Genomic DNA, 25,244 nt, shown 5'->3' with positions numbered 1-25,244 from the left:
TCTTCCCTCAGTCGCTCAGCCTCACCAGCCCGCACAGCCTCCACGCAGGGCCACTTTTGCCATGTCTCATCCTTGGTGTAAGGGAATCTGTCACGTGCCACATTAGCAACGAGGCTTCCCCCGCATCGCCTCTGGCATTCCCTGTGGCCCCACCTTCAGGCAGCCCCTCCTCTGCCCCCTAGTCTGGCCTGGTCTGATACAGATTTATCTGTAATATGAATGAAAGTTTATTACACAAGCCAGATGTCTGGCTTTTGTGTAATTTATTATTACTATGAATGTACTTGTTGCCAAAGAGTATTTATATTTATATTGCCTGGATAAAAGTATTTTTCTGAATCACTTCAAAATTAACCAAACAATTACCAATAGGTGATTCCGATAATTTGATACATCCAGGCACATTAGTGACAAAGAATCCTACCTAGCCGAATTCAGAGATAATTACAATGCCTTTGTATTAATAGATAGTTGTTGAATAAATAAATGTGTAGTTGAAAAATATCTCCATGTGTATAAGACTGTCTCATATGCACCTCCACAAATTAATAATTTTCTCTGTAGAAGAAGATGTTCTCTTACTCACCTTTTCTCATGCATGAAATGGGTAAAAGAGAACCAATATAAATACAGAGCAAACCACTGGCTGGGCATTTCAATTTTATAACACATCTAAAAATGCTTGGGCCACATGTAATAGCATGTGCAAGGGGTGTGGGGGTGTGTGGGTGTGTGGGTGTGTGTGTGTGTGTGTGGTATAACTTAATGCCCTCTTTTCAAATGTATTTAAATATATACAGTGTGTAAACCAGATAAAGGTCCTTGTTGACTCAGAGATGTTGCCCAGAACCAAGACCTTACTTCCTCAGATAGGGGCATCCCTGGACTCTTCTGTGCTGTGTCTTTATGAATTAGGACATTTAAAGTTTTCAATAGCATTTGGATTTAAAGGCTCTGTTGAAGAATATATTAATTTTATTCATTTTTAAAAGTAAGTTTTCTATAGCGTCATTATCCTGTTATGTACATTGCAAGTGGTTTGTGATATTAAATAATAAAAATCTTAATACACATGGTAAGATAAAGAGATTTCACTAGGATATTATTTATAATTTATTCTTTATTTGTAATCCCAAGAGTGTTCATTTGGGAAAATGTCAAATGTTTGGCCCCAAGGGAAAGTTTGCCATTAGGGTAATGCATGATATCTGGCAAAAACCAGAGATTTAGTGTTATTATTCCAGTAAGATAAAGGTAGCATTGCTATTCTCTAAGTTCACTTTATAAAGCAAAGGTGGAGAAGTTAATTTTTAAAAATATTGTGATTAGGCCAATTTTATTTTTCAGTGAAATAAAATGGAGCGTGCTATGCCAGGGCATCGCTCTGTGCAATAATGGAACTTACAATGAACTTCAACACTTGCCTATGACTTTTCCAAATCACTAGTATTTAGTAACATTGATACTGCTTTTGAGTTTAGGTTTTTGTTTTGCTTTGCTTTAAAATGTGATTGCTTATGCTCGTGATTCGTGAGCATGATGTGGTGTTTCTTTCCAGCTCATGAATTAGGTACACATCTTAAACCAAGAATGGCTTTGTACTGGTGAATTTCTTCAACAATTACAAGTCCTATTCCTTTAGAAGTAGGCTACTTCAGAGTTTCCATCCTTTCTTATCTCGTGGCATTCATAAATTAATTACTAAAATTCTGTGGCACACCAGAAAATATATTTTTTGCTGATTAGACAAAAATAAGTAGGTGTAATTTTGATTCACACTGGATGGCTCTTGTTCTGTTGGCTGTTGTCATTTTTCTGTTTGACAATGTGAGGGAAAAGAAGTCAGGTCTTGTGGCCAGTTGAAAATCACTGACTTTAGCTCTAAGTTCTGCTGAAACAGAACAGATGGCCTGTTAATTTCCTCCAGGTGGAACTCTGTATTGTTACTGTGTAGTCTGATGTGTTTCGAGCGGAACTTTGTAACCTGAGACAAGGTACAGAGCGCTTGGCTGCCCCTTCCATTCAGAGAGGGTCACCTCAAACTCGTTAGAGGATTTTCTAAAGAACCTCACACCAGGGAACATTTAAAAAATTTTAGCATAATTAACCTGTGCTGTGAGGTTAATATTGCAAGTCTTTATGGATGAGACAGTCTCTCCTTTTCTTTTTTTAGTACTGATGACCAGGAAAGGTGATAAAATACAGTGATTAAAGGGGCAGGCTGTGAAACCAGATTATCACGTGAGCCCTGAGCCCTCGCTCTTTGCTCTTCTATTGGTTTGGCAGGTTACATAACCTCTTTTCAAGCTTAGTTTCCTCATTTGTTAAATAGAGATGAAAATAGAGATGATGATAATCTATTCTTGGGATTGTTTTAAGGGTTAAATGATAAAATCCATGTAAAATTCTGATTTAGCATAATCCACTTACTAAGCATGCAATTAATGGAAAACTTTAAACACATGTATAACATTTAGGAAACATTTCCATTTGTGTAAAAGGGCCAAAGCTAGTAATAGTTATCATATAATGAGTGAGAATCTTAATTCTGGGAATTTTCAATTCTTTGCCATTTCAGGAACCTCAGAATTGCAGGTTTCTGTACAAGCTGGGTAAATTTAGAGGACCTTTCTATTAGAAATGTTCAGAAATTAAACACAGTTAAAATTAGAGAGGAAAGATTCTTGGGACTGAGGAAGAAAGACATGGTACAAATACTCCTGTTTTGAGAATTTCTGTCAATCAGTTTTGCTCTCAATTTGCAAAACTTTATGGCTTGAGTTAACAAGATGACCTTCCATCATATAATTGTGAGACAGTCTGAAAAAATACAGCAAAGCAATAATTTATTACATTGTTTTGATTAACTAACTTCTTTAATTTTTATAACTTTATACAGGAGTGGGCAGAAGTAGGTTTACTGTGGTGAGTACGTGAAACAGAGTTTATTTTAATATTATTATCAATTATTACATTATTCATTTGTATTATAACTGTAAACCTACTTTTTGCCCACCCCTGTATTATTGCGTGTGTTCAGATCCAAGTAAGGAATTTGTTTCTGAAAAGCCTGCTATTCATTTTTATGTTCATTTCAATTTTCTTTGGATAACTGCCATATTTACCTTAACTGAGCTGTGTTGAGAGGAAGGTGAATGACGCGTGAGAACTGCCAGAATCTGTCTTTATTACCGCAGGGCTTTTCCAAAGTACTGTTGTTTCTTTCTTCCGAAAGCCAGGACATTGGCAAGGTAAAATGCCCATCATCCTTTCTATTATACTTGTCAGTAAACTTTGCAGAAACGTGTTCCATATATTTAGTATTATATATTTATACTTAAAACATATACTTAAAATTATATAATAACATTTAAAATGTGTTGCATATATAATATAAAATTTCGATATATAACATAGTACCTTTTATGGGGCTTGAGCTGTAGGCCTTCTTCAGGTGGGTCAGTTTATCATTAGGTTACTGTCCTACTGTGTTTGTTCCAGAGGCTAATTTTATTGTTCAGTCCATCAAAAGAGGCTTATGTTTTTATGTAGAAGTACTACCATATTTTTTGATAGGAGAAGTTGTTTCTGCTTATAATTTGTTACATGACTTCTTATTTTCTGCCTTACTGGTGAATCCCAGTCCTAACTGACTTAGAAGTCAGTATTTTTGTTGCGACCATAATTAAGGTCCTGAGAAGTGGCAGGTGGCACACGGGTCATGTTGTGCTGCAGCATCCAGCCCCTCCCCCACAGCACATTTTTAAAGTTAAACAACAATGGAACTTCAGCCAGAGCTCAAGTTTAAGGAAGTTTTACAAGTGCTGACTTTGTCCTATGATAATACTTTGATACTCTGGGATTTTTTGAAATACAAAGTTTTCAAATACTGATTTTGACGGTCCTGCTTTCTGTGGATCCTAAGCATCTGTGGAATCTGCCTGTCGAATCAGCCCACTGTGGTCCATTCAAGTTAGAGAGAGAAACCAGGATTTGGGAGATCCAGGTTTGGGTTTCAGCTCTTTGCTTTGCTCTCTACTAGCAATGGCAATTCATTTCACCTCTTTTTATTAGTCAACCTATTTATCAAAACACTACCTTAAAATCTGGTTTAGGCACTGTTTATATTAATGGATACAAAAACCCAAAGAAAAGTATAAAGCACTATATACATGCAATAAAACAAGTCTAGATTTATAGAAAATAACATTTCTAATAAAGAGATACCTCAAAATATTTACCTGATAAATAATGCCAAGGTCATTAGTTTATAAGATTCATTATGGCTATATTCTTGTCTTTCCTTTGTATGTTTAATTTGGTTGTGAGCTATATGTGTGGTCATTTAGTGTTTAGCTCAGAGGGAGCAAGACTAATGTGAGTTCATGTTATTTTTCTGCTTCCTATTATTAAGAAGATGATTGTTTCTGTGTTCATAACAAATTCTAGGAAAGTATTCTCTATCATTCCCAGGTATAAAGGTATTTCTAGGAAAACATTTTCAAGCAAAGTATTGCTAGAACCTTACCAATGTTCTAGCAAACGTCCGTACTATATATAAAGCCCAATTTCTATCCTAGAAACAGAGAAGTGATTAGATTTGAAAAGTGGGCCAAGGAAATAGACATTTATACATGGTTATAGCATTTTATATAATTAATTATGGCATTAGTAGATTGGCATCTCAAGTATTTGAATCAAAATATTTTTCCATTTCTGTCCCTTCCTGCTAGGCTTTATTTGCAACTGCTTTTACATATTGCATGAGGGATGTTAGAACTTTGACAAATGGACAGCCTAGAAGAACATGTCCCTGAGTTTTATCACCATTTATGAACATCTATTTAAAGTCAATTTAGCATTTCAAACATTCATGGAAACTGGGCCTTTCTGTAGAGCACAGGCCGTAGGGGCATTTAGCCCAAGCTTCAAGTTCAAGGCTTCACGTTCAGAAGAGACCTGACATGTAGGCTTCCCCTATTACCTCTGAATGGGGTCACCAAAGGGCACTGACAGGAATACAAGACAGGGTTTCATCAAAGGGCTTTAATTCTGAAATGTAATTATTCTAATGACCATAATTTAAGAATCTGTAAGGACATTCTTCATTTTTAAAAATATTCTAATAGCTCAGCAATGAAGGTTGCTTAGGACTTTTCATCACAAAGGGATCTGGGAGGAAAAATTGTAGAGGGAGGAAAAAAAGAATGATTTTTTTCTCTCTTCACCTCCATGGCAGGAGAAATATTGTTTCAGAAATCAGTATGAGGCTTGAAGAGTCTGGCCAGAGGATTTCTCCTCCCTGTGCCTGAGAAGACTTGGTAGCGTGTGGGTCCCAGGGAGCGCACCGTGGGGAGGGAAAGATGCGGACAGTGAAGAGCTCGGTGGGTCTCACCGTAAAATGGATTCTGAACTCCAAGAAAACCACACCTATGCGAGAGCCGTTATCCACACACACGTATATAACAGATAGTAGCATGCCAAAGAGTGTGCCAGAATACCACCATAGAGAATAATGTGACAACATGCTTGTCAAAAATCTTTTCTAAGATACACATGGGACCTTCTATTCCAGTATCTCACACACACAGGTGCACATGAATACAAACGTATTTGTGACTGTTACAGTTACTTATTCCTCAGAGTAAAGCTATAAAAGAAATGCAATGTGATTAACAAGGGTTCCAAGACACATTGATTTGGAGCTAATCTGAGCTAGGACAAGTAGCACAGTAGAGTTGGGTCAATCATAAATCCTCCTGGGAGGGGTGCCCACACGAGTGCTTTATCAGCAGGGCAGAAAGGGCAGACCGTGGCACCTGCATCAGGACCACGGGAGCCAATGGAGCATCTCTTCGCCCCACCACTCGCCTATGTTGCTTTCAATGGAAGATTTCTCTTTATGGAAGTAGAGAAAAGACTTAATAGACATCCTCTACAAAAATCAATGGAACATTCTTCTCAAATCCTATTTGTTAATGAATTTACTGGTTAGCCCCATTAGTTCCAATGGACTATATAATTCCATAGGAGTTAAAAAATATAGTAGAGTGAGTGGGCATGCATCATAAACTTTTTTTAACTTATGCATTATTATAAAATAGACTACCAGAGAGTCAGAAAAAAATGATCTCTAATCAGATAAATAAATATGGCAAAGTTGTTAGCTCCTCTCCTCAAAATAGAGGAATAGGAATCAAATTCGTGACTGTGTGCATGTACATGTAGGGAAAGAAGGAGCATGAAGGAGAGTGAATGAGCATTTAAATTGTGTGTACTTTTTCCTATTTAGTAGCTAATACAAAAAGTTTGATGAAATACTTTCAGACTTTTCTGCTTATTTTTCTTTCACATTTCCTTGTATAGTATAAAGAAGCATTTTTAAAGAAGCTGGACATCTTACTTTACAAATAATAATTATATGAAAATCAAGAGTTTTAGACTTCAGATACTAGTGAAGTTGAACTTTGTATATCTGTATATGGATCATCCGTGGAAGATTTTAATTATAGACTTGCTCCTTCTATTTGGTGTCCTGGTGGCTTCTTTTCCTGAGAGTCAGTGGGATAGGACAAGTGACACAAACTGATTTTAATATTAAATTCAGGAAAATGTGCTTTACAGTTTTAGATCTTAACATATAGGCTTTCCTCAAGGCTGTGCTCCTTCCACAGCATGAATAAGCAGAGGTCGATCCCATCATCATTAATGGGATTGGTGTGGATTTGTATTCTCTTATACATGAGGTGCACATTTTTTCCTTTCTACCAACGTAACGTGTATTAGTGTTCACAACAGCGAATACGTAACTGAGAAAAAGTCGGCAGCATTTCTGTCTAATTCACAACTTCCCCATCCTCCTGTGCATCTCGTGTTTCAGGTGCCAGCGTCAAGGCTGGGGTGGAAACCGGTGCCTGCGTCAGACTTCTGAGTAGCACAGTCTGAGCCAGCGTTAATTTGTATGTAGGGACTTTGAACAGCCTGTCAGTGTCACTTCAGAAATTATTTGCCTTGATGAGAGAAATAGCTTGGTTTTTGAAAGTAAGTTCACTCTCGATCATAGTTCTGAAAATAGAAGCTCTGGATAGGGCATGGGGAATGCTTGCTTTGACAAGCAGTGTGAGCTATTGTAGGCAGACCTGATACAGATGTGATACGAAGTAACAGAACAGCTGGCCAAAGTGCATTTCCAGGTGTGTCATTTTCTGTGGAAGGGATGATTCACTGCAGTAAATATATATGTGAATGCGGGCAGAATTCTCTTTTATTTTCCCTTAAAACATTTTTTAAAAGCAATAATGAAGAAATGCCCATTCATGCAAAATCCAAAGTTTATTGTTTCTACTTGGGACAAAATTTTAAAATGTATTTGTAAAATTGGATAAAATATTGATGATGCTAGTAGTACGTTTTAAAAACAATGTTGGTGATTTTTAATAAGGAAAATTCACAATAATCTCTGTACCCTGTGATTATTCTTACTAAAATCAATGCAGAAGTATAATCTGATATCCATTCAGATGTGGCTGACTTTTTTCTCCACATCGTGTTGTTAACTATTATTGAGAAACGTGCAGTCAAGTTGGATAGATATTTCTTGAAATGATGCATGGTATGCAGTGCATGCTTTCCTTGTGCTCCCTGCCATTATGGAATACCGCGTCTTATTTGGAAATACAGTGATCCTTTCTGTGGAATCACGCTCAGTCAGCTTGTATAATAACACTCCTATTTTGTGAATCATTGCAGATTTCAGAGAGCTATGCCTTCCTGCCAAGAGAAGCGGTGACACGGTTTCTAATGAGCTGCTCAGAGTGCCAGAAAAGAATGCACTTAAACCCAGACGGAGCAGATCATAAAGGTAGCCTCAGTGTCAAACAGTGAGACTTAGAGTAATTTTATTCATAATGGCAATTTATATCTCCCATTTTAATAAAAACGTGGTGGACTGAAACAGTTCAACAAGTCAGAGCATCTCATCTATTCAGGCAGGAGGCAGTGAATTTTGAATATCCACTCACAGAGTAATTCAGTGCCCTTTTTTAGAATAAAGACAGTTGGGGAAATTTTTTTTTCTATAGTATTTTAATTTTCATTTATTGTGTGTATTTCATTGTATTTAAAATATATTGAGCAAGGAAATTAATGTCCTATTGGTGTCCTTTTAAATCTGCCAATTCCTTTTTTCCTAAAGTGATAATTAGTATGGAGTTCCTTCACTGAAAAAGTTTCCATACAAATTATAATTTGTTTTTTGTATTCATTAAAAATTATCTAGATTATTTTCCTAATCTATGAAATTCTCTCAGAGATTAAATTAGTCTCAAAGATACATTTAGTCTAGCCCATTCTCATGTGTTGGAGAATGAGAAAGCAGACTGGCAAAAAAAAGTGCGTACATATAGAGGGTAGGGCAAAAGTAAGTTTACAGTTGTTCAAATGGAAAATAATACAAAAATAAATAATAGTACAAGAATAAACTCTTGTGATTCACATACAACTGTAAACCTACTTTTGCCCCACCCTGTTAAATTAAGTTTGCCACAAAAAAGAACAATTCAAAAGTACTAATCATGGTGTTTAATTACTGTATTGCCTTCACTCATTGAGGATATTAAAAGCTCCCCTGTAGTTAGGAATAACTATTTATCCATAGTGATAACTTGTTGCAATATACCGTATCTTTGTAGCAGTTTACCAGTTATTTTTTCTACAATCCGTATCTAATGCTTGCAGTCTCCTAAACACGTGGTGTCTAGAATCTTAGTTCAACTTGAACAAATTGAATCATTCTGAAATTTTGGGTTGAACTCAGCAGCACTTCCGTTACCCATGAAACATGTTGTGTTACAGATAATGGGAAACCCCCCACTCTGGTGACCAGCATGATCGACTACAACATGCCAATCACCATGGCCTACATGAAGCACATGAAACTGCAGCTGCTGAACGCCCAGCAAGATGAGGTAAAATGGAAATACCCACATGTGTTATCATAGGTCGGAATGGCATTGGATGACCACGCCTGTTGTGTTAAGCATGATGGAATTTTGCAGATGGTAATTCATTTTTTAATGAAAGGAATGTCACCAGGATTGCATAGAGACCGTAGAGATTCCCTGTCTTAAAACATTTACCTTGGTGTACTGTGAAAATTTGTTCATTTCCAAAAAGGTTCCTTTTCCTTAACTGACCTCCGTAAAGCTAGTCTTAGTAAAGTGCTAGAAACTTCAGGGGAAAGTGTCCCAAATGAGTGAGTATCCCAGGAAAGTATCCAAGCCTTTAGTACTAAGGTTAGTCTGCCTAGAAATAAGAAAAGTCAATTTAATAGGTATTTCCAGTATAATCATTTCTCAACCATTCAAATCTTGCATCTATTTTAAAGTTATATTTCACCTGATCATTCTATGTATTGGTTTATCTGCTTCTCTGCAGTTTCTAGAAACAATTTGAGGTGATTCATCTAAAGGTTTTGATGTTTCAAGTTATTCTATTTAATTTGTGTAGTGACAGTCTTGCAATGTGCGTGTTGGCATGTATTAGACACAAAGTGCATGTTCGTTGAATGCTCTCTAGAATACCAGTGAACTCCCTGGGTTAGTTGAGATATCTCAAAAGCAGGGACCAAGTTGTACATGTACTCTGTGTGTGTTTTCCAAAAGACTTACAAAATACAGGCTCAGTAAATCCTTATTAACTAACTAGCAGCCATTAATCGATAAACATATTTAGATTATCTATATTAAGAATAACATTTCAGGCCAATAAAGTCTCTCCTCCTTGAAATTTCCCTAGAACAGGAAATATGATTAAATATTTATTCTTCAAAGATTGCATTATTTGATGAAGTATTAATTAAAAAATACTTTGTTGTGCTCACTTTATAAAATTCAAATTAAATTTCAGGTTTTTGGTTTTCTTTGTTATTTGAGCAGATTTAATTTCAAAACTATGTAAAATTGTTTTTATCTCAAAAGACTTTAAGGGTACATTCTATAAGAAGATCTGTATTAGTTCAGTAATAGTGTCGATTCCATATTTCCAGATGGCTCCATATAAATGATTAAATAAATGGTAATAAAATTGTTAGGTTAACAACGTGAGCAACAATGAACAAAATATTAATATCAATCCATCCCTGAAAGTGGAAAACATTATTTCCATGATTCATTACATAATTGAAAAAAAATTTCAATCTCAGAAACTAATGAGAGCTGTCAAATTATTTGTAGCAAGCTCATTTAGATGTTGATATGTTTATTTCTAGGCCAAAAAGTAAGAAGATGAACTTTGTGCCAACAATAAAGCTCACATCTGCTGAGTCCTTCTGGCTTCTAAAAAATTATAAGTATATCACGCAAAGGAAAGAGATTGTTTTAAATTTGGAACTGAATCAGGACAATAAGTCGTATCCTTAAATTTTGAAAATACGAAATTGGACGTACAGTATCTTAATAAGTATTCAGATCAATGAGTAGATTATCTATCTAATTTTAGAAATTGTAATTACTGAAAGGTAGAAATGTAATTAAGTAAGGTAAGTCATGTTAAAATTAAAGTGAGACAGTCCATTATGATCAGTTACATTTAAATGATGTGTTAATTAAATCAATATTTAGTGAGTACCTTCTATGTAACCCACACTCTTGTAGATAATGGAGATAAACAGTAAATAGACAAAATTTTTGACTTTATTAAGCTTCTATTCTTGTGGGGGGGCAGACAACAAAGGAAACAAATAATGAAAATATGTATACATAAGATGTTATTATGAAACTATTATGAGAAATAAAGAAGACTAGAAGTGGGCTTTAGGATTATAAAATATTATGTCCAGTGTAAGATCTATTGATTTTGCCAACAAATTGTTGGTGATGTTTAAACTGGACCAAACTTTCTGGGGAAGAGTCTGACAACAATTATTTAAAAATTTAAGTTATTTATATTCTTTGACTAGAAATTTAAACCAAGTCCTGTGATATATGAAATACTTTATAAATTAGAATGTTTAGTGCATGGCTAATAGTGAATGATTGGATATACGTCCTTTTAAGATCCAACAATGAGGAACTGTCAAATTTGCACTGTCCAATATGGTAGCCACTAGCCACATGTAGAATTTAAATTTAATTTAAATTTAATTAAAATTAACTGAATTAAATATTTAGTTTTTCAGTCATACCAGCCTCATTTCAAGTGTTCAGTAGCCAAATATGGCTGGCGGTCACTGAATAGGGGGTGTTATGGAGCCATTCCATCACTGCAGGCTGTTTTCTTGAACAGCCCTGTCTGAACAACCAGCATTAGCAGCACCCATGGAGCTCACTGAACTGGGTGTTGCAGGGCTCTCACCCTCAGATCATAATTCTAGATCTGATGTGTGGGACCCAGTGACATGGATTTTTAACAAGGTCTACACTCATGTACACTGAGGTTTGAAGTGGTTCACTTCATAGAAATGCTAATAATACAGGCTTCAAGTTGATCTGAGCATAAGGTAAGTGAACAACAGGACAAAGATGAGACGGGCAGTCTTATGGAAAACCCCAACTATTTGATTGAGTAGCTTACACCTAACTTGGTAGACATGGATTGACTGGGATATCATTGCAAATTTGTGAGCAGAGAAGTGGCATAGTATGAAATGGAAAGATAATTTGGTAGTAGTTGATGAACAGGACTGCTGGGGAAGAAATTGAAGGGGGGCAGATGAAAGGATAATATTATGAGGTCATTCAGAAAATAGAAAAGGAGATCTGGAACCAGTGAGACAGTAACAATGGCAATCAGGAGGTGTTTGGTTGAGACTCTCTAAAGGTAAGATCTGGAACTCCGAAACTAAAGTGAAATATGGAGCAAATTAGAGATCTGAATTTTAAGCAACTTCTCAAAACAAATAAAAGCTCAAAAATAAAGTTTTTTTCAAAATAAAAAATAAGTGCCATTTTTTTAAAAGGGGAAAGACTGGGAAGAAAATTATTTATTATAGTAGAATATATATTCTAATTTTTAAAAATTAAGTTTCAAGGCAGCAGAATTATGATGGTTAACCATGGCTTTTATTATTATGAGATTTTAGTCACATAAGGAATAAGCTCACACTGTAAGATGTGGAGAGACTTTTCCTCCACAGGTCATCGTACAAAACAAGACAGAAAGAAGGATTTAGATGAATGGCCTAAAGATGATCATGAATAAAATAAAATACTTAATATCATATCAATCAAATTTTATGATTCTTTACCTTTAAAAATACTCAGTAATTTCTTCCTAAAGTGATTAGCATTATCTCTATGTTGATAATAAAAATACATATTATATTTCATACATTGCCACCTTTTATTGAATGATAATAATTTATTCCGTTAATAATTAGAATAGAACTTACAGAATGAATGCATGCACTTAATGCAATAAAGTCCTCTGTAAAAATAAGCAAGTGGATAATTCATATCTTAATAAGTAGTACAATTGCGAAAAGCAAATCATATTTCATGGGAAATCATGGTGGAAAGTATTTAAATAATCATAATCATTAAGCCCCACTTATGGCATGTACCTTAAAGTTCTTAGTTTAAAAAAATAAAAATAAAGAACAGGTACATTTGGTTACATAATTATTTTAACCTATTGTCTTTTTAGGTGTCTAAAAAGTATGCTGACAAGAGTGTCACTTAGTGGTAATAGAAAGTATATTGATTATTCATGACATGCTATAGCAGTGCATATAATCATTCCATGGAACAAAGACTGTGACCTGGCTCTTTAAACACACACACACACACACACACATTCTCACATACACGTACATTTTACAAACATATGCATGCATGCCAGATGGTGTCTGTATGCACACACACCATGGAAACAATATTTTATTACATTACATATAGTTAGCCATTTCTAATATACATAGTAAAAGCTTATTATAAAGACAATGTTTATGTAGAATAGAAACCTACTTTGTAAATGCATGTTGCTCATCTTTACCATTATATTTAAGTTTACTTTTGTATGTGTTCATATAATACAATAAATATGAATCTTACTATGTACTGTAGAATTTTTATATATTCTACGTAACAATATCAAGCAGTTTTGTGCTTATTTTAATGTGTATCTGACATTGTTCTAACTACTTCAAATTACATGTTCCCTCAATCCTTTTGTAGCCCTATGCGATTGACACTACTATCATTTCTCTTTTATAGATGAGGACACAAGGCACGAGTGGTTAGGAAACTTGCTCAAAGTAACACATCCAATAAGTGGCAGAGCTTGGATCTGAACCAGACAGTCTGGCTTTAGAGATGAAATCTAAGACACTGACATCTTGGGCACTGTCCGTGTATATACTCACGAAAGGGATATCTGTGCCATCCAGCTATGTGTGCACATACATGGTACACTTGATGACATTGATGTGCACACTGAATTGTTATTTTTGTCTCCTTTTAACATACACATTTATTTCAGATGCTCTAGATTTTCTTAGAATTTAGATAGGAGAAAACATAATGTACGGAGAGAGAGGATATGCCACCAGGAGACATCTATGAGGCCTCACTGGGTGGCATGGCCTTGCTGAATTAATAAAGAGCTAATACCACTCAGTATACCCAGACAAGATCAGACCTTTGCTAAGGGACGGACACCAACACCACCTTGACCTGACCTATGGGCCAGAATACCAATTTGTCAGTCTAATAGAGCCTTCTTATCCCCTAACTGTAGCAGCTTCTTTGCTGATACCAAGATATAATTTATAAAGCCAAAGTAACTCTTTCTATTCCAAGAAGGTATTTTCAAAAGCCTAGGTGAGTTTGTATGAATTCCAGTTCTGGTATACAATAGTGGGATACATTATTTTAACTGTTCTATTCCTCAGTTTCTCAATCTGTGCAACTGGAAGGATTCTGGAACCTAACTTACAGGTTGTGATGAAGTGAGTGCAAAAATACAAAGAACAGTGTCTGAAACATAAAGAGCAGCATTGTTACTATTTATTATGTTAATGTTAAAAGTTTCACATCCAACATTTACAAATGAAAATCAAACCTAGTGATTTCAATTGAATATTTACAGTATTTTACACAGGTTTCTCAGGCCTTGCTGGCTACATAAGCAAACCATTTGTCCAAAAGTCAGGTCTCCAAAAGGAGTTGGCTTCAGCGAAATGACTATTGCAATATATTTTAGATTTGGTTTACTATTTGACAGGTTTTGATGAATTGGCCGTTTGGCAAACAGGCCTTTGGCTAATTTAACTATTAGGTGAACTGGCTTTTGGTAAATGTGTCTTTCACACTTTACCTAGAATTCCTTTTTGTGTTTGCAGTACATTTATATTCACATATAAGGAAAGAAAGACATGCTGGGGCTTCTTGCTCTCCAGCATTGGGGACTCTGAATCTGGCCATGTGAGTTTGTTACTAGAATCCACCCTGTTTGCCAGTGAATAGTTCTTGGTTAAGGTTATTATTATTATTACTATTGCAATCTAAGGTTTGTGTTTACAGAAAGTTTTTTTTTGCTAATTAAATAATGGTGATGGAAGGAGGCTTGATGTGGGGTGGTAAACTCAACAATACTGAATATCATATCAGTCAAATTTTATGATTCTTCACCTAGAGACATATTCATTAATTTCTTCCTAGAGTGATTAACATTATCGCTATGTTGATAATAAAAAACCCACAATATTATATTTTATGTACTTTGCTACCTTTAATTGAAAGATAATTTATTCAGTCAATAATTAGAATAGAATTTACAGAATGAATGCATGCACTTAGTTTCATTAAAATTACTCATTAAAATGATGTTATATTGTAGAAATGTCCACCTGACCCCTATGTAATTTTATTACCCAATGTCACCCTGATAGTTTCAATAAAGAAGAAAAAAATCCATTCTTTTGTAATTCAGGATAAATCCCCAACTATATCCTCCCCAAACATGTTATTTTACCCTTTAAATCTGCCTCTACAAAGATACATGGCTTGAGTCTCCATAAGTCTTGAAATTCCTAAGTGGGAGAAACTATTCTGTTACTTGTTAGTTTGAATATCATTGTGTAACATATGTTACTGAGTTCTGTAAAAGCTTACGTACTGGCTAAACTCTAATTGACCCTAATGATAAAATGGTCACTATTTAAATGTATTATGTTTTATGATGCTTGATGATGTTTTAAACCATTTTCAGGATGAAAGTTCGATAGAAAGTGACGAATTTGATATGAGCGACTCTACGCGGATGTCAGCTGTGAACTCTGATCTCAGCTCCAATCTTGAGGAAAGAATGCAGAGTCCCCAGGCTCTTCAGGGCCAGCACGATGGTAAGCCACTGAGACTGAACAAACACACTCACGAAACAAAACAAACAGCCCGGAGTCAGAATTTATTAGAACAGCCACCTCTTATTCTTGTCTCAATTCTTTGTCTGTTTCTTGGGGACTTTTTCTGTGCACTCGGGTTACATTATCCACTTCATTATTTTTGGATTCAAGTAGTTTGTTCAAAACTGGGGTGGGGGGTGATAGACTGATTTATAAACGGATGTAGGTTGTAAAAATTTAAGCTTGCCCATGTTTTGTTCCCTAAATTTAAAATGTGTTCTATCACGTACTTTGGATTTCTAGCTTTGGTTTCTCAAGCCATCATTCTGACTGAATTAAGAGTTTATGATCAAACGTGTAATTTGGACATTTTAATTTTACTAAAAGACTAGATAGTATCTAAAAACAATTGATATAAAGCGACAATTTTATCAGTTATTTTGCTCAGTAAGAAGATTTTTGCTGGGAACTTGAGATACTTTATTCAGCTGTAAAAGGGAGAAAGATTATGATCTCTTATTTTCCTTGGTTCATTAAAGATTTCTGAATCATCCCATTGTTCTTGATAGAAAGATAGCTGGGTCTGTAGAGAAAGTAGACTTGGTAGTTAAGACACTTTATGTCTAATATTTTCAGAGGTCTTTAAAAACTATCTTTGCAGATTTTTGTCTTTGTAAGTATAAAGTGATGCAGCAAGTAAATGTGTGACTTGGGTAATTGTGGATGAAAATTAAGGGTTCTAAATAGAAGTCATAAACTGGCCAATTTAATTCAACATTAGTTTATTATTCCTATAATAAGTTTACATGAATTTTCTATGACTGTATCATTTTGTGCCTATATCTGTAGATAGGGGAATAAAAATCTTTCCCTGCTTTCTTTGACATTTGCTATTAAAAACTCATTGCAAAATATTGCTGCATTTCTAGCTGCTGTGAGTGTTCTGCTTGTGCTCTCAAGGTTAAGAAATCCATAGTTTTGAGCATACAAAACATCCAACAAAAGGCTGGAAGGGTTTCTTCTTTGTACTACAGATGAGTTTAGAAGATGTCGGTGTTTGTTGGCATGTGTTAGGAGTACATTGATCAGTTATTTAAAAATCACATCTTACTCACCATATAGTGGAATAGCTATTGTAGTAGGAAGAACACATCTATTTGAGAAATTTCTAAGAATGAAGTTCTTCTGGTTTAGATCTGAATGATCATTTTTCATCTATATGTAGACTTGTTCAGAGCTGGATTTTTAATGGAAATCGTATTGTACTGGGATCATAGAATAACTTGAAAAATATATATGTATTTCTCACTCTATTAATATTTGTTCATATAATTTTATTAAATGTATTGGAGTGATATTGGTTAATAAAATTATATAGGTTTCAGGTATACATTCTATAATACATCATCTGAATATTGCATGGTGTTCACCACACCAAGTGAAGTCTCCTTCCATCACCATTTATCCCCCCTTTACCTTCTGCTCCCTCCCCCAACCCCGCTTTCCTCTGGCAATCACCATACTGTTGTCTCTGTCCTGGAGTCTTTCTTTTTTCTTTTTCTTTTGCTTAATCCCTTCACTGTTCTCACCCAGTCCCCAATCCCCTTCCCTCTGGCATCTGTCAGGTTTTAGTCTATCTATGAATCTGTTTCCACTTTGTTAGTTTATTTTGTTCAATCATATGTTTCTTGTCTTTCTCTGACTGGCTTGTTTCACTTAGCAGAATACTCTCCAGGTCCATCTGTGCTGTCACGAATATGTGCTTATATCATCATCTTGTTTAGTCTCTAATTTTGGAGAATTTAAAGAACAAGAAAATGTCTCTCATGATGTAAATACATGGTTTTCCTGATTGAAATTGCCAGTTGTGGGCTATTGGCTAAGGGACAGCTGATGATAAATGATAATGATAAATCTACATTGATTTCAATAAAATGTAGTAGAATACCTTCAAGTATTACCTGTTCTTAGGAGAAAGCCCTTCCTCATCATACATCGATATGCGCCTTACGGATAAACACCTATAATTGTCCCTTCTCCAACCTAAGCCTGAGCCTTTACTTATAGGTTAAAGGCCTTTTCCTCACACTCTCATTCAGTTTTCTGTTGAAATTACCTCCTTTCTCCATCATGGATTCTCCCCAGGACCAGCATACAAACATGGCATAAATATCCTCTTTAGAAGACCCCTGTTGATTCCATCGTGCCCCTCCTTTTGTGGCATTTCTCTGCACCACCTCTCACACACCTCACAGTGCAGCACAGTGAGAGTTGTCTCGTTGTCAACACTTCCTCACCGCTCCTTTTCTTGGCTCATCTCAGAAGTCCATCCTCATCTCTGTACTTTACTTGTTTTTATGAATATCAGCAGCAATCTTCAAGTTGCCCGATTCATTGGTCAGGTTTTAGCCCCGGTCTCCTTCAATCCTAACTCTAAAGGAAAGCACCCCCTTTGTTTCCCGGTGGGCCTCTTCCTGCGTCATCTCTGTGCATCCCTTTCCCATCCATGTCTACCCTATTCTGTAGATGCTGGAGTGCTCTGGAGTGGAGCTCTTCACTCTCTGTACTCCTCTAGACCCGCTCTCTAGATAATCACATTGAATCATGTGGCTTTCAGTTCTATCTGTGTCCTGATGAATCCCATATAAACTGCTTTAAGCCTTGATATCTCCCTGAGCGCAGGACTGTTGCCCCCATCATCGAAATGATAACATTTTTCAGAGGACTTACCACTGTATGAAACTATTATTTTTATCTATTAGCTGTTTTTTCTTCTAGAATGAAAATATCATATTAATTAATGTATTTTGTTAGGCTTTTGATTTTCTTACAGTTGCTCCAGTTGAGATCATTCTGAAACGATCCATTATTTAAATGATTAAAATACATCTTTTTACCATAATTATGATTTGTGATATCAGTTTTACATATACTTTGTGCTTTCTTTTTTTCTCCTAGGCCCTGACAGCAGCACTCTCCTAGGTGTCACTCATAGTGACAAACTACTGTGTCGTTTCCTAGTTTTCTGTACTTAAGCACACATGCACACAGACATGTCCATACTCAGAAGATTTTGTCATCATTATTTTATAAAAATAGGTTCATGTAATGTATACTTTTTCTGTATCTTTCTTTCCTCATCTAATATCTTAGTTTTATAGCTTCCTGTATGTATATATATAATGGCGAGCAATAAGAGGCGTGGTCCCTACCTTCATGTAACATACTATCTAAGGGAGTAAAAGTATGCATGATACCATTCACACGTGGTAGAGTTCATCGAACGAATATGGGAAAATTCCTGCTTATCTAAAAATAAGAATTCATAGTAATAAAATTTTAATTTGTGCCTTTTTCTCAAATCTGTGGGGATTCTGGGTACTAGGTCTAAATTAGGACTGAACAATATAAAATTTTAAAAGTTAAATTAGAATGTTCTATTTTTAACACTAAGTAATTAATGTGTTAGTTTAAAAAACTTGAAATAGCATATTGTGATTTTTAGGAATCCTTCCCAATAATTTTAACACCAGTAGACAGAATAATGCTTTTATTGGGCACCATATAAAATGGAGAGTAAAAAGCATTTATTTTGAATTTTCACCTCCCTATGGTTATAAAGATTTACAATATATTCAATATTGAGAGAAAAAATATAAAACGTACATCATTTTAGAGATATAAGCTTCATAATATAAACTTCATGATGACATGGGTGAGCAAAAGTAGGTTTACAATTGTGAGTACATGGAACACAGAGTTTATTTTTGTGTTCTGTATGATTAATTATTGTTTTACTTTCCACACAAACAACTGTAAACCTATATTGACCTACCCTGTATGTATTGTCTGTATATTGGATTAAAGGAGGAAATGTATCGCCATCAGGCTAGATAATCAAGTAAAGAACAACAAGACACAAACAAGAACAAATTTAGTGAAGCATGCTTCAAGACCGATGTGCAGTATTTAATTTATTTTAAGTTTTTAATGCTCCTCTAACTCAATAAAAACATAAACTTAAAAAAAATGCACAGAAAGTACAAAGGAAGTATTTTACCCTCATTTTAAAAAATTGAGTAAATTGAGTACAAGATACTAAGCTATTTGAAACGTTTCTTTTTGCAGACTTAAAGTAATGCGTTGAGGTTAAAATCATTTCCAAGTTGTACAGTCACTTGATTTACTCATAAAGGCAGGAGCCCTTCAAACTGTTTTGGAATAGAAGGCCCGCATCGAGAAAGGGCTCTGCTATGTGGCGGCCGCAGTTCATTTTACAGAATTCCAAAAAGCCTTCCTGGACCACAAAGCTGAAACAAGCTCTGTATTCAAATGTCCATCACTTTGTAAGTGTTCTTGTTCTGCCGCCCATTTAAATGTAATAATGTAAGTAGAAATGTGGTCACTTAGGCTTTTGGCTTTAAATCCCAGCTCCTAGAAATTTGTGGGAGTATAGATTAGCTCAAAAAAGTATTCTTATGCTTAATCAATTATTTTCTTTATTGTGAATTTGAACATTCTTAAAAACAACTGATCTGTATTTTTTTTCCATCTGAGGTTATTTATTAAACAATATCTGGCAAAAGAGAAGTGTCAGATTTAGAAATGGACTCAAACATTCAACTTCACTTGATAGGGAAATACTTTTTTAAGACTTATTTTAACTGTTTTTCTGAGTTAATACCTTATTGTAAAGTATTAATACTTTTGTAAGGGAATATATGTGCTTTACTAAACTCAAAATGATTATAAAATAACAGCAAAGGATTTTATATTTTAAGTCACAAAATTACCAAGTGAAGTTGAGGCATACGCTCAACTTTCTGCACATGAGCTCAGTAAACTTTAAAACTAAAGGGCTGCAATAGGCAGAAACTATACATTTTCCTTTAGCCACCACTTTCTATGATTTTGGTCATGGCATCTCAAAATTGCCGAAGAAGAGTGTCTTCCATGCCCCTTTATTGTCTTTTGACTCAGTGGAATGATACACAAGTTTTTCAATATAGTTTTTATTTGCAGTATTTAATACTTCATTTATTTATCAAATAATGGCTTGTTTATACATTTAAACCTTAACAATGTCCTATGTGCCAGGCAAAGGGATGTGGTAATATCTAGAAACAAGGAAACAGGGAGAAGGACTGTGAGTTAAAAAGTTTCTTTAAGAGTTCATCAACATTTATTTCACCTTTGATCCATGAGAGACTACAAAAAATATATTCAAGGCTACTTTTTCATTCAAAAATGTATTTGATAATTCCATTAGCATTTAGAAATACATAGTTTATTTGTCAGAATCTGAAAACCTCCCCCCTTTCTGCATACTACTTGTGTAGAACTATTCTAGAATAGAACTACGGTGATGCACTTCAATTAGGCCATTTTTGATGAAAGGGAACAAAACTGAATTGGAATTTAGTGGCTAACCTGCATACAAATTTTAAATTACAGTGTATGTGAATGAATGGATGGATGGATCTTACCAAATCATGCTTAATTATACTAAACTTTAAAGAACTTTAGACTTCCCTGCTGAGAATAGGTTAATATTTTACCATAAATATCAGTTTAGGGAAAATTAAGTGATAATTTATGCTATAAATATAGGTTAATTAAGTAATAGGTAAATATTCTGCATTCAAATGATTTAATTGCTCTCCATTGAGTGAACTCATAATTATATTTGTAAATGTTGTGGCTGTCAGGGTCAAAAGGTCAGAACACAGTAACTGAAACTTAGAAAAATATCTTGTTTTGAATCTCCTAGGGGAAAAAAATTGAATCCCTCTGCTGTCCACTTAGTCCTTCAAAGCTGTTAGACTCTGTATCAAATGACTAGAATAAATGTCACCCTCTTGAATGTGGAGTTAGATTCCCTCTTTCAGGGATGTTTAGATATTTTGTATAAGAACATGTTACTCTAGAAAACTTTTCCTGTATTATAATCCACAGTGTACTGGCTTCCAAAGAAATTCATTGGAAAAAAATTTCAGTGTTAAATATTTTTCCAAGATTCTTTGAGCACCTTTGCTTATTAGTCGGGATCTTTGCCTCCCACTAAGACTTATGTGACACAGCATTCACCCAAAAAAGAAGCTTGGTCAGAGTTTAGGTAGCCAAAATGGAGGCAGACGTCCCATTCAGAGAAATAATGCTAAAACGTGTCTTACATAGAGGCTTGAGTATACTTAGGCAAAGGTAAGTGGTGAGAGACCCAGTATTTCATTATTCATTCAACAGTTATCTCGTGAACCCTTCAAAGAATCACACAATGAGGTTACAGACATGAATATAATGTACTAGGTTGAACAATATGAAATTGATGAGCTCTACAATAACTTAAAATGCAACAGGAAGAGTGTGAAAGCAAAATGCTTTTGAAATTGGGATATATTTCTGTTTGAGAACAATGCCACATGCACATGTATGTCCTGTATATCTTGACTTGTACATACTTGTAAAATGACTATAGTCTTGATTTGAGTGGAAACACGGAAGGAAGTAAATTAAAAAAATAAGTGATAAGTTGTGAGATAATCGAGTGGGGAAAGAGGTATGGTAGTGGGAGTTTCATTTTTTTTCTTCTTTCCTTATTCAGATTTTTTCTGAGTATAGACTTCTACCTTGGGAACTTAAAAAAATACATACCATATTTTGCCATGTAGAATGCATACTTTTTTGCACAAATTTGAGGGAAAAATAAGGGTGCGCATTATACGTGAGTAGTGCTAATTCTGCATCCATATAAATGTTTAAAATTTTTTTATGCTTGTGCATTAAAAGTTTAACTCTAGAAAGCAATAATGATATCCATATGCAAAATAATACCTTGGAATACAGTCATCAGTTTTGTTTCTAAATATAAATAAATAAAAAATTGAATCGAAAAATTAAAATGAAAGATTTTCTTCTTGAAAGTTTGGGCCAAAAATGTGGGTGCATGTTACACATAGGAGCACATTATACACAGCAAAATGCAGTATTTGTGGGACCCATCTCTGGTGGGATGATTGAGACGATCGCGTGGAAAAGCAGGGAGTGCATGTTCCAGACCGTACTGTGGAAGACATTCTCCTTGGCAGTTTTGGGGTGTCAAGATGGCAGCTGTGTAAAGGGGATTGAGTTATGTAGGTGTAGTTCATGCTCAGATGCTATTTTCGGCCAGTGTTACCTTCTGCGTTACCTGAGTGAAGATTAATACTCATGTTTGTATGTGTTTTAGTTAATACTGTTTTCTTAGTTGCGACAACTGCTATGTCCTGCAGCTCTTTAATGCTTTGGAAAGCATCCTTTGATTAGTCTCTCCTGCAGTTTACAGTATTACCTACCTGATGATTGCACGCTCAGGATTTAAGTTAGGAGCACACCGCACACAAACGCATAATACTCCTTTACTGCTCTGTGTATGTGAATACAATTTTAGTAAAAGTATGTTTGTGACTAAAATTACATCTAATTTAGCTGAATAGGATACTTCCAAGTAATTATTAAAGCATATAAACCAGCAATAAAAGCAACTACTATTCACCATTTAATTTAGTTTGAAAATCTAATAAAACATGTTTTTAATAAAAAATGATGTAAACCAGTATACTTAATAGGAAATTAAAGTTAGTGGTTAATATTTTATGATGGTGAGTTTTAATTAGAAACACTATTAAAGTTTTTTTAGGCTGAATACCCAATTCCCTACCAAGGTGGTCTTTTCTTATCTAAGGTATTTTCTTTGTTCTACAACTTTGTTTTCCTTTAATGGTTTCTAATTACTTAGAAAATTTTGCATAAAGCAAAATTATTAAAATAACGGGGTTATATTTTGTTTTTGTATAAATAGAAAGCATTTCAGTTCCAGAATTGGATCTGTTCTTAACAGTGTTATTGTTCTTAATTTTTAAGTTACATGCACTTCTGGATTTAAAATACCTGGAAATGATACCACACTATTGCTTTTTCTTTTTTTTTAAATTTTTTATTGTTTTTCTTAATTCAAATTGTTCTAATGCCAGATTGAAAGATAATTTACATAATAAATGGATTGAGTTAATTATTCTGGGTTGAGATAGATTGATGAAGCTTTAGAAAGTTTTCTGTTCATGGAATTTGCTCTATAAATAATTATATATCACAATTTTCAGAAATATAAAGTATAAGTAATGTAAATAAAAGAATTAGAAGGAAAGTTATTATGAATTAGAGGAAATTTCAATTGCTAGAATGTTATGTACATTGTATGTGTGTACTTAATCATTTGAAAGGGTTTTAAAGCAGTAGTTCTGTTTCCAAAAGCAGAAGAATAAATAGCAATGTAGCTTACATGTAAATCATAAATATTGAACAAAGATGCTTAAGTTTTACATTTATTTAAAATGCTTTTGTAGGTGAATATTTTTTCTAGCATTTAGGGTCATAATATTTGAAAGTTTACTTTTTCCCTTAAGTGAAAAGTCTGCCTTTTGTTACTTGACTCATATTACATAAGTAATTTTTCACGTGAGTGCTTGTTGAGAAATTTAACTTCCTGGCTTCAGGCTGAAGCTCGTATTCCCCAGAGACTGGTCCAGTCCGAGCTAGGCCCTAGGCCTCTGGAACGTTAGGAGAAATTGTCTGGGTTCCAGACTTGCCTCGTGGAGTCTGTTCTGATCAACAAAGGGTGTCAGGTTGATTTGGAAGTTTACTTCTGGGCTAGCTCTTTGTTTTGAAATATTGCCCTGTGGTTTGTCTTTATCTTCATGAAAATGTTCATTGGTCCATGAATGATTACAGGGATTAAATGTTCAGTGTTTCAGCACCTCCAGGAGAGACCAAAATTCTATTAGAGCCAAGTACTTGACACTAGATCCTTTAGTCCTCAATATTGAATTTTGTTTGTTTGGTCATAAATAAGATTAAAAATCCATATGACTCTGGGGAGATGTTAGAAAGTGTATGTCTTTTGAGCATTTATTCAAATAAATTTTGAACCTATAAATTCCTGCATCCAGCTGTATTGTAGAACCAGAACCACTTTATTTTCCCAATTGGAAAGTCTTCAGCAACTAATTTTTTGGCTTGTGTTCACTGTCCCCTGGCTCGCCTTTGTAAACTCTCACTGTAAATTCGACAGCTTGCTGTGTTTCTTCACAGCCTTGTGGTTGGAGCGTGGGTCAGTGAGCTAGCACGTTTTTAAAAAACAGCTTAGCCTTGAGGCAAAAAAAAATATTTAGTATTAAATAGCACTTTGAAGCTGATGCTTCATGACAGTTGTACAGAGAGATAAAGCAACTACAAAATGGGTCTAAATGGACCATAAAATTCTTAATTTACTAAGTTTTCTTTTATCAACCATTAGATGGTAGGTTGATAAAAGAGAACAGTCAGAGGGTATTGAAGAAAGAGGATGAAAGGATATTTTATTGTAAATTTAGAATTTAATTATTTTGTTACCAGTCTCACGTCCTCACTTGACGGGGAGCACCTCGGGGGCAGGACCTGGCGTACCTTAGACATTCTAGTACACTGCCTTTGAAGCCAAGCGCAGTGTTTGCCGTATAGTAGAATACAGCTGTTGAATTGAAATGGGGTTTTGAACGTGCTTCCCCACCTGCTTGCTTTTGTAGTGAAAATGCACTCAGTCTTTCTTACTAAATATTAGGTAGGTAGTTGACTTCCTTACCCATGAATGAATATTCTGTCCTTTTCACATTTTGCTTTGGAGTTCCTGATGCCTAGGTTATCTCCCTTGTCTACCTCCCAAAGCCACTCAGGAGCAATGGAACAATAAAGTAGCTTGGAGATTCTAACTAAAGTGAATTCATTAAGAAGGCAGCATAAAGAAACTTCATTTTAAATCCTGAGACCTGGTTTCATTTCCCAGTTCCACCAGTAACTTAACTGGTTTTGCAGCCTCATTCCGGAAATATTA

At 34.9% G+C, this 25,244-nt stretch overlaps 1 protein-coding gene across 9 annotated transcripts in view; it reads left to right on the top strand.

The window, feature by feature from the left end:
• Window positions 1-25,244, top strand: part of NOL4 (nucleolar protein 4) — a 289,083-nt gene that overhangs the window by 76,519 nt on the left and 187,320 nt on the right. For all 9 annotated transcript variants that reach the window (XM_024580310.3, XM_024580311.4, XM_053912816.2 and 6 more), the window contains 3 exons: window positions 7,750-7,861; window positions 8,854-8,966; window positions 15,208-15,340. In XM_024580310.3, coding sequence (XP_024436078.1) covers window positions 7,750-7,861; window positions 8,854-8,966; window positions 15,208-15,340 — 358 coding nt within the window. The remainder of the gene's footprint in view (window positions 1-7,749; window positions 7,862-8,853; window positions 8,967-15,207; window positions 15,341-25,244) is intronic.

The sequence above is a fragment of the Desmodus rotundus genome, chromosome 10 (genome assembly GCF_022682495.2).
Source record: "Desmodus rotundus isolate HL8 chromosome 10, HLdesRot8A.1, whole genome shotgun sequence".
Classification (NCBI taxonomy): Eukaryota; Metazoa; Chordata; class Mammalia; order Chiroptera; family Phyllostomidae; genus Desmodus; species Desmodus rotundus.
Note: the sequence above shows the minus strand (reverse complement) of the source record. Positions and strands in the feature narration are given on the sequence as shown.